Source organism: Morchella sextelata (assembly GCF_020137385.1).
Source record: "Morchella sextelata strain SCLS chromosome Unknown scls_2, whole genome shotgun sequence".
NCBI lineage: Eukaryota > Fungi > Ascomycota > Pezizomycetes > Pezizales > Morchellaceae > Morchella > Morchella sextelata.
The window spans coordinates 3,048,437-3,063,739 of NW_025408617.1; the positions used below are offsets into that span (position 1 = coordinate 3,048,437).

Below are 15,303 nucleotides of genomic sequence, written 5' to 3' on the forward strand. Positions count from 1 at the left end.
GCATGCCCGTAACAATCAGGTACACGTCGAAAAGGTCTTAGAAGCCCTACAACGAAATGGAGTACTGCTGAAACCAGAGAAATGCGAATTCCATACACAAAGCACCACCTACCTCGGCCTAATCATCGAACTCAATGGCATTAAAATGGATCCAAGGAAAGTGGAGACAGTGAAGAATTGGACCGTTCCCAAAACAGTTAAGGATGTGCAAGCATTTCTAGGTTTCGCTAATTTTTACCGTCGATTCATACGCGGGTTCTCGGAACTAGCTTCCCCCCTTACCAGACTGACACGCAAGGACATACTGTTCGAATGGACACCCAGAGCCCAAACTGCCTTCAACGCCTTGAAGGAAGCCTTTACCACTGCTCCCATCCTTACCCATTTTGACCCGGAGAAAGAAATTACCGTGGAAACCGATGCATCCAACTATGTCTCTGCCGGTGTACTCTCCCAATACGATGATAATGGTACCCTTCGGCCCGTCACATACTTTTCGAAAAAGCACTCCCCCGCCGAATGCAACTACGAGATGTACGACAAGGAATTACTGGCGATTATTCGATCCTTCGAGGAATGGCGACCGGAACTCGAAGGGGCTGCACACCCAATCGCCGTCATATCCGATCATAAGAATCTCGAATACTTTATGAGTACGAAACAACTCAACCGGAGACAAGCCCGGTGGGCGGAGTATTTATCACGGTTTAATTTTGTCATCAAGTATCGACCAGGGAAACAAGGAGGGAAACCGGACGCGTTGACAAGAAGATCAGGAGATCTCCCTGGAGAGGGGGATGAAAGACAATTACACCAGAGTCAAGTTTTATTGAAGAAGGAAAATCTTGATGCAAAGCTAAGTTTGTTGGCGGGTTCTTTCTCAAATGAGCCCGCTGAAAAGAACGTCTCGCTGAATAGTCTATTCGACGAAGGATATAGCGCTGACCCGTTTCCACAAAAGATACTGGATATGCGGAACAAAGGTTAGCGACAATCAAAGGACATATCACTCGCCGAATGCACCGAAGTTGAAGGCCGGTTGCTTTACCAAGGCAGCATATATGTACCCGACTACGACCCTCTCAAGCTCCGAATCCTCCAACTCTACCATGACGCTGCCTCCGCCGGACATCCTGGATGCGAAAAAACATTCGAACTCATCAGTCGAGACTACTACTGGCCCCTTATGCGGAATTATATTGCCCGCTACGTTCGGAACTGCCACACCTGTCAACGAAGCAAACCAAACACCCATGGAAAACTCGGCGTACTTCGACCTTTACCAATTCCCGAACAACCATGGCAGGAGGTATCAATGGACTTCGTCACTGGCCTACCGGAGAGCGAAGGGTACGATGCGATTATGGTGGTTGTTGACCGGTTAACAAAGATGCGACATCTCCTGCCCTGTAATACCACCGTCAACTCTGAAAATGTCGCCCAACTATATTTGCGGAATATATGGAAGCTCCATGGGCTACCTACACATGTCACCTCCGACCGCGGTACGCAATTCACAGCCAAGTTCTGGAGGGCTCTCTGTAAACACCTTAACACCGAAGCAAGAATGTCTACCGCCTTCCACCCGGAGACCGACGGCCAAACTGAAAGGCTGAACGCCGTAATGGAGCAATATCTATGTGGATATGTCTCTTATCAATAGGACGATTGGGTAAAATGGCTCCCTGTGGCAGAATTCTCTGCCAATAATCAGGTCTCCGCATCTACCAAAGCTACACCATTCTTCGCGAACTATGGTTTCCACCCTCGGTTCACAGTGACGATTAAATCGCTCGACAGGACCCCACCGAGTCTCAATGCTAAAGACTTCGCCTCGAAGATGAAGGAACTCCACGAATACCTACGCTCCAATATCCGCACAGCGCAAGACTAACAAGAACAGGCCGTCAATACCAAACGAATGCCGGCTCCGCGGTACGACATTGGCGATATGGTGTTTGTTTCAGCGAAAAACATCCGAACCACCCGTAACTCTCGGAAGTTGGACTGGAAGAAACTGGGACCATTCCCCGTCAAAGAAATCATATCGCCGTATGCGTACCGAATCGACCTGCCTAGGAGTATGAAGGTGCACCCCGTCTTCCATGTATCGTTGCTAAACTCCGCTGCAAATGACCCCGTTCCGGGGCAAACTCAACCACCACCCCCGCCTATTATCATCGAACAGGAAGAGGAGTATGCAGTCGAGGAAATATTGGACTCGAGGGAAACAAGAAATAACGGCCTGCAATACTTTGTTAAGTGGACCGGCTATACCGACCCCACCTGGGAGCCCGCCGCATAACACGAAAATACCGTCGCCGTTGATGTCTTCCATACACGTTACTCCGATAAACCTGGACCGTTGGAAGGGAAGATTAGGGTTAAGGCTCGCAGGAGCTCGCGTTTGAAGGGGGGGGCTACTTTCATGGATCGACTAGTGAATACACTGGGTTACGAGGAGTTGGATTAGTCAGAAGGGTTCTATTCGGTTCTATTGGGTTCTGTGGGTTGTAAGCGTATGAGTCACTTTGGATTTGTCATCGTTAGGATTTCCTTGGGTATATTAAGGGGTTTTCGCTTTCGTTTCTTTTTCTTTTTCTTTTCTTTCTTCTACTACGCAATGTCTTCTGTATCTACGCTGTCTATTGCTATACAACATTATCATCCGCTTCTTTATTCAAGAATACCACCGCCTCGCTTCCTCTTGTCCTGTTGACCCTTACCAACGCTAGAGTCCCCTAGGACCCTTATTGCGAGTTCCCATACCGTTCCCTACCATACGCTTCGTACCCTGCGGAACACTCGCTACTCGTCCCCTTGAGAGGTTCTCGAAGATGTCGCACTTCATCCCCCTAGTAGCAGAAACGACCGCGCAGGATTTAGCGAAGATATTCCTCGGTCAAATCTGGCGACTCCATGGGCTGCCTCTTGATATAGTTTCCGACAGAGATGCCAAGTTTACTTCAAGCTTTTGGGCATCCCTTATGGAATTGTTGGATGTGAGAATAAGAATGAGTACGGCTTTCCACCCTCAGACCGATGGGCAAACAGAGCGAGTTAACCAAACCCTCGAGCACTACTTATGAGCGTTCTGCAACTATGAGCAAGATGATTGGGCAGAGCTACTCCCATTGGCGGAGTATGCTTACAACAACTCGGTTACCACAGCCACGGGTCAATCTCCGTTCTATACCAATTACGGTTACAACCCAAGAACCAACTGGCCGACGTCAGCCGAAGTGGTCAACCCAACCAGTGACCTGTTGTAACGGTGCCACTTCAACTGTCTGGTGTATGAGTACACACAGGGCCCGGTTACATGCTGAGAGTTATTGTTAGAAGCCAGTTGCACGGTGATATGCAAGTACCGGCAGTGTGGTTAGCTACCAGCTGTTAGAGTAACTACATTCCAGGCGCTAGGAAGAGGATCTATTCATGGGAGCAATGACTGACGAGTCTATGCCTCGCCAGTGACTAGAAGACCGGCCAGAGCGAAGCTCTAATTGCCCGGTGATCCTCTATATCCTCTGAGCATTGTAAGTCCGCCGAAGGGTAGGGACTATGCTAGGAAGTCTACAATAAGCGAAAGCTCTACAGCAATGATTAAGCTTACACCTGAGCGGCAACTCATTCATGCAGGCCCTCGGTTGTGTGCCAACCAAGGCTGCAGGTGTTACAAAGGCTTTGTAACGGGGGTCCTTTCTAAGAGAAATGAATTTGTATAGAATAGAGACGGCCGTGCAAGATAGACAATCAGGTTGCAGATTATTCAAAGATACTATCGCTAGAACTCAATAATCTTTAAGGGCTCTGCTACCGATAAGAACTTGGTTTTTCTTTCTGATGAAGACTGGAGAGAATAGGACTGAAGGGCGAGAATGAACCTGAGTACTTATACTCCGAAGGCCTCTATTCTCTGCTCCTAACTCCTTTACTAAGTTCCGGTGGGCCTTCCCTCAGTACCGGAAACAATACCACCGCTACCCCGCTTTTCTCTAAGCGTCAGCAGGTGTTTCCGATACCCAAGGCAACCACCCTTAGTCAAAGCCTTTGTAACACCTGCAGCCTTGGTTGCCACACAACCGAGGACCTGCATGAATGAGCTGCTGCTCAGGTGTAAGCTTAATCATTGCTGTAGAGCTTTTTACTTATTGTAGACTTCCCTAGCATAGTCCCTGCCCTTCGGCGGACTTACAATGCTCAGAGGATACAGTGGATCACCGGACAATCAGAGCTTCACTCTGGCCGGTCTTCTAGTCACTGGCGAGGCATAGACTCGTCAGTCATTGCTCCCATGAATAGATCCCCTTCCTAGCGCCCGGAATGTAGTTACTCTAACAGCTGGTAGCTAACCACACTGCCGGTACTTGCATATCACCGTGCAACTGGCTTCTAACAATAACTCTCAGCATGTAACCGGGCCCTGTGTGTACTCATACACCAGACAGTTGAAATGGCTCCGTTACACCACTCCCCTCTTCCAGGATCTTGGTCTCCGAGATCTATAACCATTCTATTACCATTCATTCTATATGACAAGAAACCCCGTGATATGCAAGGAAATGAAAACCCAAAAGGAAATAATCTACACCCCAACAATTCGCTTGTCCTTGGGTTTCTTAGGATACCTCATATGGAAATCCCGAAGGGCTTCTTCAGCACTCTTCTTGAGATGCTCCCAAGGTTCCCATGTAGCATCCTCGTTTTCATAACCTTCCCACAGCACTAGGTATTCCACTCGTCTCCTTTTCTTATTGATCCGGCTATCAGCTACCTCTCGGACAACCCAGTTCTGTTCTCCTTCAATCTCTTCAGGCTCCGGTACAGGAACTCTTCTCTCAGGATCTACCGGTGCTCGATAAGGTTCCAGAAGAGAGACATGAAAGACCGGGTGGATTCCCATTTGGGGGGGAAGAGAGAGCTTGTAGGCACGGGTACCAATAGCTTCTAAGACCTTAAAAGGTCCCATCTTCTTCTGATCCAGTTTTCCCAAAGGCCGCTTTGTTTGCACATTGCGCCGGTCCAACATAACTTCATCTCCGGGCTTGATTTCAGGCGGTGCCAGGGCATGAGCATCATACCACCGGGCCATCCTTAATCTAGCCTTACCCAAGCTGGCGTTCATAGCCTGCCAGATAGATTCCCATTGAGATGTCATGACCTCGCTCGCTGGATTGTTCCATTCTACTCCTTCCTTTGGGGCCGGCCAGTTGGTCCTGGGTTCATATCCATAGTTGGCATAAAAAGCCGATACTTTGGTAGACTCAGAGACCGCCGAGTTATATGCATACTCTGCCAAAGGCAAGAGTTCTGCCCAGTCATCCTGTTGATATGAACAATAACTCCGCAAGTAATGTTCCAGGGTCTGGTTAACTCTTTCTGTTTGACCGTCCGTTTGTGGGTGGAAGGATGTGGACATCTTTAGCTTCACATTGAGGAGACTCATGAGAGATTGCCAAAAGTGAGAAATGAACCTGCTATCTCTGTCCGAGACTATGTCATCAGGTAAACCATGTAGTCTCCAAACTTCCTTCAAGAACAACTTAGCCAAATCTTCCGTTTTATTGAGGGTAGGAAGAGGGATGTAGTGTGCCATCTTCGAAAAGCGGTCCACTATTACCCAGATCTTTGTAAACCCACTAGATTCCGGTAACCCCACAATGAAGTCCATAGAGATGGAAGTCCATGGCCGATAGGGTATCTCCAATGGTTGGAGCATACCAAACTTCCTATGTCTTGAGGTCTTATTCCTCTGGCAGCTGTCACAGCTCCGGACATATTCCTCAACATCCTTATCCATGTTGGGCCAAAAGAAGTTGTTTTTCACCCGCTCAAGTGTCTTAAATTGGCCAAAGTGACCAGCCACCTTAGAGTCATGGGTATCGGACAGTATTTCCATCTGAAGCTTCTTGTCTTTGGGTATATACCATCTATTCTTGTAGAAGATGAGACCGTTCTTGACCGACAAGTTCTGGTCCAAATTTGGTTTCCTTTCAACCAGGGAGCGGTGCAATTCCTGCCAGAAACTATCCTCTTTAGCAGCCGTATATAGGCGCTCTAAGAATGTATTCTGCAATTGATTCACCCTGACAGCCGCTAGCTTTGCAGGATCCAAAACCAATTGACCTGGCCTAAAAAACATCTGTGGCTCCGGCTGCAGAGTTTCACCTCCCTTTCCAAGGCGGTGATCCCAGCGCCTAGATAGCACATCAGTCTTGCCATTCTTCTCTCCCGGTCTGTAGACAACTTTAAAATTGTAGCCTGCGAGGTCTTCAGACCATCTAGCTTGCCGCCTAGTGAGAACCTTGGTAGAATTAAAATACTCCAAGTTCTTGTGGTCTGTGAAAACCGTAATCTCTTGCTCACAAGATTTGAGCATGTGTTCCCATTCCCGGAAAGAGGCTACAATAGCTCCCATTTCCTTATCATGAATGTCATAGTTGATCTCAGCAGGGGAAAACTTCTTAGAATAGAATGCCACCGGATGTAGCTTCCTATCGTCCCCATACTGAGAGAGCACCGCTCCCTTGGCAAAATCACTGGCATCTGTCTCGACCATCGTTCTCCTACTAGGGTCGAAATGAAGGAGGATTGGAGCGGTTGTGAACAGCCTCTTGAGTTCTCCAAAGGCCCGTTCATGTACTGCCGTCCAATACCATTTCTTGTCTTTTTGTAGGAGGTCAGTTAATGGCTTGCAAACCTTACTGAAGCCTTTAATGAAGCGGCGATAGAAGTTTGCAAATCCGAGGAATGCCTGTACTGCCTTGATATTCTCAGGGATTGGCCATTCCTTAACTGCCTCCACCTTGTCTTCTGACATAGATACTCCTTTTTCCGAGATGTGATAGCCTAGGTACTCTACTTCTCGGACATGGAAGGATGTCTTACTGATCGAGGCACAGAGCTTAGCTTCCCTTAGCTTCTGTAAGACCTTCTTGACCAGTAGCTCATGCTCTTTCTCAGTCTCCGAGTAGATGAGGATGTCGTCGATATAGACAACCACTCCTTCATCCAGTAGTTCCTTCAGCACATCATTGATCATGGCCTGGAAAGCGGAGGGAGCATTGCATAGACCAAACGGCATCACATTATACTGATACAGTCCATAGCGAGTTCTGAAAGCGGTTTTCCACTCATCACCTTCAGCTATCCTGATCAGATTGAAGCCGTTCTTCAGGTCTATCTTTGTGAAGATCTTGGCCTTGAACAACCTGTCTCTGAGCTCACTCATGATAGGCAGCGGGTACTTGTCCTTGACAGTGACCTTGTTCAATCCCCTGTAGTCCACACAAATCCGCAATGTCCCATCCTTCTTAGGAATGAACAGTATGGGCGCCGCAGCGGGGCTATTAGATCTAGAGATCTTTCCTGAAGACAATTCTTTGTCCAGGTACTCTCGGAGGGCCTTCAATTCTGGAGCGGAACATGGGTACAGCGGGCCAAATGGGGGAGCGGTCCCAGGCAAGAGTTTGATCTTTAAATCATTATGGGAATGCGGCGGCATTTCCTCAATCTTCTCTTGACTGAACACATCGGCCCAATCCCGGTATAGGTGGTGTATTTTCTCAGCAATATCACCTCCGTCCTCATCATGCCATACTGAACCAACCAATTGATACACTGTCTCTTCTTCTTCCAACATTTGGTATGGAGAGATCAGTTCGATCTTGGTGGCCGCTGGGAGACAATTCTGCTTGCAGTAGTCACTCCTCCAGCTCATGGTGTTGAGTTCCCAATTAATGTCCGGGTTATGCTTCCTTGTAACGGAGCCATTTCAACTGTCTGGTGTATGAGTACACACAGGGCCCGGTTACATGCTGAGAGTTATTGTTAGAAGCCAGTTGCACGGTGATATGCAAGTACCGGCAGTGTGGTTAGCTACCAGCTGTTAGAGTAACTACATTCCGGGCGCTAGGAAGGGGATCTATTCATGGGAGCAATGACTGACGAGTCTATGCCTCGCCAGTGTCTAGAAGATCGGCCAGAGTGAAGCTCTGATTGTCCGGTGATCCACTGTATCCTCGGAGCATTGTAAGTCCGCCGAAGGGCAGGGACTATGCTAGGGAAGTCTACAATAAGCGGAAACTCTACAGCAATGATTAAGCTTACACCTGAGCGGCAGCTCATCCATGCAGGTCCTCGGTTGTGTGGCAACCAAGGGTGCAGGTGTCATAAAGGCTTTGACTAAGGGTGGTTGCCTTGGGTATCGGAAACACCTGCTGACGCTTAGAGAAAAGCGGGGTAGCGGTGGTATTGTTTTCCGGTACTGAGGGAAGGCCCACCGGAACTTAGTAAAGGAGTTAGGAGCAGAGGACAGAGGCCTTTGGAGTATAAGTACTCAGGCTCATTCTCGCCCTTCAGTCCTGTTCTCTCCAGTCTTCATCAGAAAGAAAAACCAAGTTCTTATCGGTAGCAGAGCCCTTAAAGATTATTGAGTTCTAGCGATAGTATCTTTGAATAATCTGCAACCTGATTGTCTATCTTGCACGGCCGTCTCTATTCTATACAAATCTAGTTCTCTTAGAAAGGACCCCCGTTACAGATAATCTTTACGGCTCAAGTCACCTTCAGATTATTCTTCCTCTACACAAAATGTCCGCCCTCTCGGCTCCAGATGCACCCCTTCAGATTGAATGGCAGCCGGTGCCCCTCCAGCTTGATGCCACCGGGCAGACACAGCTTGTTAAGAAGCCCAGGACCGCTCTACAGACCTACATTCCCGGCTGTGAGCCTGCCTGGCAGGATACCGATGAGGTTTCCTTACAACAGTTCTTCACAGAGCTTCAGACCTACCTCCAGCACAGCCTGCAGAGTCAGTTGAACCGAGGCAGTCAGGCACTGCTCATTGTACAAGAGCGCCAGGCAGCACAGAATGCTCTGATGGCAGAAGCTCTAGAGTACATGAGGTCGGAAGTCAACTCTGTTCAGGAAGAGCTCCGGAGGTATGCAGAAAAAGATGAACTGAATGCCGATGTTGATGCTATGGAGATTGAGTGGACCAATCCGGCCACTCCACCAGACTTTGTTGCCGAGATACAGAGAGCTCTTGATGAAGGAAGGTTGGTGGTGGGTAGACCAGCAACTCCGGCACCACTTTCAGTCTCCAGGTCCTCTTCCAGAGCAGCTACCAGGACAATGCAGCGGAAGACCAGCCCCTTTGCAGCATTTCCGGTCCGATCCACTAGGAGAGTTATCCCTATTGTGCAGCCAGCGGTGGGGGCTTCACCCTTACCACCTAGCCGCTTCGGTGGGACACATCCACTCCTTGGAGGAGCCGACCGATCCTTTGACTATGAAGGAGAGTTCTATCCAGGTGCAGGCCGAGGACCTCCTAGTCCGCTAGCCAGGAACCCAGGAAGGTTTACCATGTCTGGGGCTGCTCAACCAGCAGCAACCTCACCACTGGCCAGCAACCCGGCACCAGTAGCACCTGTGGCCCCTTCTGCTGCGGCCACCGCTCCCCCTCCAGCTCAGGCACAGGGAGGAAGTGGCGGAGATCAGAATCCTCCAGCTCAGGCACAGGGAGGAAGTGGCGGAAATCAGAACCCTCCACCTCCAGCAGCCCGCGCTCCCGCTCCAGGAGATTCAGATAACTCTGACAGCTCAGACTCGGAACCAGAAGGTGGTAACAGAAGAGATTGGCGGAGATACCTTAAGAAGAAGTTGGAGAAGCAACAGAAGAATCTGTTGGCAATGATGTCCCAGCAGTATCAACCTCCGACCACCTCCCACCCTTCTACTTCTACCAGGGCTCGAGAACCAAAGGCACCACCACCTTCCAAGTTCCAGGGCAAGGCGGAGCAAGTGGAGACCTTTATCCGGCAATGTGAGAATGTCTTCTCCATTGAGAGCCTATCCTTTACCTCTGAGGAGGTTAAGATCCGATATGCAGGCAACTTGATGGAAGGTGAGGCAGCGATCCGATGGTATGAGGCATACCACAATTCAATTGATCAAGCCTCCGCCAACCGCCTTGCTGGGATGCCGGTGCAGTTGGATCAGAGATGGAAGCGCTGGGATTCCTTTGTGGATGCTTTTAGAGCTGCCTTCGGTGAAGCCATCTCTAGAGATGATGCTGTAGCCCAATGGAATACCCTCACCCATACAGCTCGAGGAGGAATAGACCTCTTCCTGAATACTATCATTCAGCTGATGTGGAAGACTGGCTATGAGGGTCAGTTGGTGGATGATAAGATTCATAATTCCCTCCTCCCGGACCTAGGCATGAGTTGGGCTCTTTTTAATCCCAAGCCAAAGTCTTTGATGGAACGGATAGCTGCTCTAAGAGAGTTAGGGCACACCCATGAGAGATACCAAGGGATGGCAGCTGAGAAAGCGCACCCTCGGACCAAGAAAGATCCTCCTGCTCAGAAGGACCAGCAGCCTAAGAGGAAAAGAGAAGCTGCGAGCTCCTCTGGACCTCAGAAGACTCCTGGACCTAAGGACAAAGCGGTGGAACTGAAGGGTATCCCGGGAGATATTCTAGAAGAAAGAAGGAAAGCAGAAGTATGCTTGAAGGTATGACCTTCCGGTACTCCCTATTGGTAGAGTGCATAGACTGACTTGTGCAATAGTGCGGCAAGTCCAGACACAAATGGACCGATTGTTGGTCCAAGGAACCTACTGTTGTCCGAGTGGCAGCAGTGAGAGTACAAAAGCGGAAAAGAGGGAATGGCAAGTCCAACTCTCAGAAGAAGGCTAAAGTGGCTGCTGTAGTAGCAGAAGATCCACTTGTTGTACTCCCGGAGGTTACAGAAGATTTTGTTTTTCAGCCTGAACAAGACTCGGACAATGAAATCATCTGGTAAAAAAGTGTCTGTTTGAGTCTATGTTTACTAGTTTTCTTTTATATGGGTTTTGGGGTTTCTATGTTTCTCTTGAATAAATTATGATTGTGTTTTCCGCCTATTTGATTGCTCCAAGCACTCTGAGGATGGGTTTAAGACCCGAAACAGCTGGTCTGTCAGTGCTCTACCAAAGTTATATTTGCTACCAAGACACTTCCAAACCGCTGCTAAAAAAAAAAAAAAAAAGGACTACTACACAATACATCTGCTATATTACCGCTTGGGAATAGAACCAAAGGATCTCTGATCTTAGTAGTGCCCGAAGCTATTAGCTATGTTGAAAAGACAAAGAGAAACAAGTTCAGAACCCGCTGTTAAGCAAAGAAGGTTGGAACAGAGGCTTCCCTCCTTACCAGTACATGGAAAAAGACCTATACTGAAGGCAGGACTGTCATGGACGGTCAAAGGAAAGGATGAAGGCGCCCAAGGGTCCTTCCTGTTTGACACTGGTTGTACAGGAGCTATCCTCAACCAGAGTTTTGTCAGGAAACATGGAATTCCCTTAGTGCGGCGGGATCAACCTCTAACAATGTTTGATGCTCAAGGAGATGTCATGATGGGAGGAGGCGAGTATTACACTCACCCGGTCCGTATGACTATGGGAGATCATAAGGAGACACTCCGATGGGAGGTGGCTACTTTGGAAGAAGGAATGACCGGTTACCTGCCAATTAGTTGGGCTAGGAAGCATAACCCGGACATCAATTGGGAACTCAACACCATGAGCTGGAGGAGTGACTACTGCAAGCAGAATTGTCTCCCAGCGGCCACCAAGATTGAGCTGATCTCTCCATACCAGATGTTGGAAGAAGAAGAGACGGTCTATCAATTGGTTGGTTCAGTATGGCATGATGAGGACGGAGGTGATATTGCTGAGAAGATACACCACCTATACCGGGATTGGGCTGATGTGTTCAGTCAAGAGAAGATTGAGGAAATGCCGCCGCATTCCCATAATGATTTAAAGATCAAACTCTTGCCTGGGACCGCTCCCCCATTTGGCCCGCTGTACCCATGTTCCGCTCCAGAATTGAAGGCCCTCCGAGAGTACCTGGACAAAGAATTGTCTTCAGGAAAGATCTCTAGATCTAACAGCCCTGCTGCGGCGCCCATACTGTACATTCCTAAGAAGGATGGGACATTGCGGATTTGTGTGGACTACAGAGGATTGAACAAGGTCACTGTGAAGGACAAGTACCCGCTGCCTATCATGAGTGAGCTCAGAGACAGGTTGTTCAAGGCCAAGATCTTCACAAAGATAGACCTGAAGAACGGCTTCAATTTGATCAGGATAGCAGAAGGTGATGAGTGGAAGACCGCTTTCAGAACCCGCTATGGACTGTATCAGTATAATGTGATGCCGTTTGGTCTATGCAATGCTCCCTCCGCTTTTCAGGCAATGATCAATGATCTGCTAAAGGAACTACTGGATGAAGGAGTGGTTGTCTATATTGACGACATCCTCATCTACTCGGAGACTGAGAAAGAGCATGAGCTATTGGTCAAGAGGGTACTACAGAAGCTTAGGGAAGCTAAGCTCTGTGCCTCGATCAGTAAGACATCCTTCCATGTCCGAGAAGTAGAATACCTAGGCTATCACATCTCGGAAGAAGGAGTATCTATGTCAGAAGACAAGGTGGAGGCAGTTAAGGAATGGCCGGTCCCTGAGAATATCAAGGCAGTACAGGCATTCCTCGGATTTGCAAACTTCTATCGCCGCTTCATTGAAGGCTTCAGTAAGGTTTGCAAGCCATTAACTGACCTCTTGCAAAAAGACAAGAAATGGTATTGGACGGCAGCACATGAGCAGGCCTTTGAAGAACTCAAGAGGCTGTTCACAAGCGCTCCAATCCTTCTTCACTTTGACCCTAGTAGGAGAACGGTGGTCGAGACAGATGCCAGTGATTTTGCCAAGGGAGCAGTGCTCTCTCAGTATGGGGACGATGGAAAGCTACATCCGGTGGCATTCTATTCTAAGAAGTTCTCCCCTGCTGAGATCAACTATGACATTCATGATAAGGAAATGGGAGCTATTGTAGCCTCTTTCCGGGAATGGGAACACATGCTCAAATCTTGTGAGCAAGAGATCACGGTTTTTACAGACCACAAGAACTTGGAGTACTTTAACTCTACCAAAGTTCTCACTAGGCGGCAAGCTAGATGGTCTGAAGATCTCGCAGGCTACAATTTCAAAGTTGTCTACAGACCGGGAGAAAAGAATGGCAAGACTGATGTGCTATCTAGGCGCTGGGATCACCGCCTTGGAGAGGGAGGTGAAACTCTGCAGCCGGAGCCACAGATCTTTTTTAGGCCAGGTCAATTGGTTTTGGATCCTGCAAAGCTAGCGGCTGTCAGGGTGAATCAATTGCAGAATACATTCTTAGAGCGCCTATACACGGCTGCTAAAGAGGATAGTTTCTGGCAGGAATTGCACCGCTCTCTGGTTGAAAGGAAACCAAATTTGGACCAGAACTTGTCGGTCAAGAACGGTCTCATCTTCTACAAAAATAGATGGTATATACCCAAAGACAAGAAGCTTCAGATGGAAATACTGTCCGATACCCATGACTCTAAGGTGGCTGGTCATTTTGGCCAATTTAAGACACTAGAGCGGGTGAAAAACAACTTCTTTTGGCCCAACATGGATAAGGATGTTGAGGAATATGTCCGGAGCTGTGACAGCTGCCAGAGGAATAAGACCTCAAGACATAAGAAGTTTGGTATGCTTCAACCGTTGGAGATACCCTATCGGCCATGGACTTCCATCTCTATGGACTTCATTGTGGGATTACCGGAATCTAGTGGGTTTACAAAGATCTGGGTAATAGTGGACCGTTTTTCGAAGATGGCACACTACATCCCTCTTCCTACCCTCAATAAAACGGAAGATTTGGCTAAGTTGTTCTTGAAGGAAGTTTGGAGACTCCATGGTTTACCTGATGACATAGTCTCGGACAGAGATAGCAGGTTCATCTCTCACTTTTGGCAATCTCTCATGAGTCTCCTCAATGTGAAGCTGAAGATGTCCACATCTTTCCACCCCCAAACAGACGGTCAAACAGAAAGAGTTAACCAGACCCTGGAACATTACTTGCGGAGTTATTGTTCATATCAACAGGATGACTGGGCAGAACTCTTGCCTTTGGCAGAGTATGCATATAACTCGGCGGTCTCTGAGTCTACCAAAGTATCGGCTTTTTATGCCAACTATGGATATGAACCCAGAACCAACTGGCCGGCCCCAAAGGAAGGAGTAGAATGGAACAATCCAGCAAGTGAGGTCATGATATCTCAATGGGAATCTATCTGGCAGGCTATGAACGCCAGCTTGGGTAAAGCTAGATTAAGGATGGCCCGGTGGTATGATGCTCATGCCCTGGCACCGCCTGAAATCAAGCCCGGAGATGAGGTAATGTTGGACCGGCGCAATGTGCAAACAAAGCGACCTTTGGGAAAACTGGATCAGAAGAAGATGGGACCCTTTAAGGTCTTAGAAGCTATTGGTACCCGTGCCTACAAGCTCTCTCTTCCCCCCCAAATGGGAATCCACCCTGTCTTTCATGTTTCCCTTCTGGAACCCTACAGAGCACCGGTAGATCCTGAGAGAAGAGTTCCACCACCGGAACCCGAAGAGATTGAAGGAGAACAGAACTGGGTTGTCCGAGAGGTAGCTGATAGCCGGGTCAATAAGAAAAGGAGACGAGTGGAATACCTAGTGCTGTGGGAAGGTTATGAAAACGAGGATGCTACATGGGAACCTTGGGAACATCTCAAGAAGAGTGCTGAAAAAGCCCTTCGGGATTTCCATATGAGGTATCCTAAGAAACCCAAGGACAAGCGGATTGTTGGGGTGTAGATATTTCCTTTTGGGTTTTTCATTTCCTTGCATATCACGGAGTTTCTTGTCATATAGAATGAATGGTAATAGAATGGTTATAGATCTCGGAGACCAAGATCCTGGAAGAGGGGAGTGGTGTAACGGAGCCATTTCAACTGTCTGGTGTATGAGTACACACAGGGCCCGGTTACATGCTGAGAGTTATTGTTAGAAGCCAGTTGCACGGTGATATGCAAGTACCGGCAGTGTGGTTAGCTACCAGCTGTTAGAGTAACTACATTCCGGGCGCTAGGAAGGGGATCTATTCATGGGAGCAATGACTGACGAGTCTATGCCTCGCCAGTGTCTAGAAGATCGGCCAGAGTGAAGCTCTGATTGTCCGGTGATCCACTGTATCCTCGGAGCATTGTAAGTCCGCCGAAGGGCAGGGACTATGCTAGGGAAGTCTACAATAAGCGGAAACTCTACAGCAATGATTAAGCTTACACCTGAGCGGCAGCTCATCCATGCAGGTCCTCGGTTGTGTGGCAACCAAGGGTGCAGGTGTCATAAAGGCTTTGACTAAGGGTGGTTGCCTTGGGTATCGGAAACACCTGCTGACGCTTAGAGAAAAGC

The 15,303-nt window shown here is 48.5% G+C and overlaps 4 protein-coding genes across 4 annotated transcripts; all 4 read left to right on the plus strand.

Annotated features, from left to right (window-relative positions):
• Positions 1-145: 145 nt before the first annotated feature.
• Positions 146-1,621, plus strand: H6S33_006056 (uncharacterized protein; the record flags this gene model as incomplete). The annotated part of the gene is made up of 2 exons (XM_044837470.1): positions 146-983; positions 1,053-1,621. Coding segments are annotated over 2 exons (1,407 nt in total), but the record flags the coding sequence as incomplete, so codon positions are not given.
• Positions 1,622-2,837: 1,216 nt separating this feature from the next.
• H6S33_006057 (uncharacterized protein) lies at positions 2,838-3,018 on the plus strand (the record flags this gene model as incomplete). Its single annotated transcript, XM_044837471.1, has 1 exon — positions 2,838-3,018. A coding segment is annotated over one exon (181 nt), but the record flags the coding sequence as incomplete, so codon positions are not given.
• Positions 3,019-10,577: 7,559 nt separating this feature from the next.
• Positions 10,578-10,811, plus strand: H6S33_006058 (uncharacterized protein; the record flags this gene model as incomplete). Its single annotated transcript, XM_044837472.1, has 1 exon — positions 10,578-10,811. A coding segment is annotated over one exon (234 nt), but the record flags the coding sequence as incomplete, so codon positions are not given.
• A 313-nt stretch (positions 10,812-11,124) lies between these two features.
• H6S33_006059 (uncharacterized protein) lies at positions 11,125-14,706 on the plus strand (the record flags this gene model as incomplete). Its single annotated transcript, XM_044837473.1, has 1 exon — positions 11,125-14,706. The coding sequence occupies one exon, from the start codon at positions 11,125-11,127 to the stop codon at positions 14,704-14,706; it is 3,582 nt and encodes a 1,193-aa protein (XP_044699368.1).
• Between the last annotated feature and the right edge of the window lie 597 nt (positions 14,707-15,303).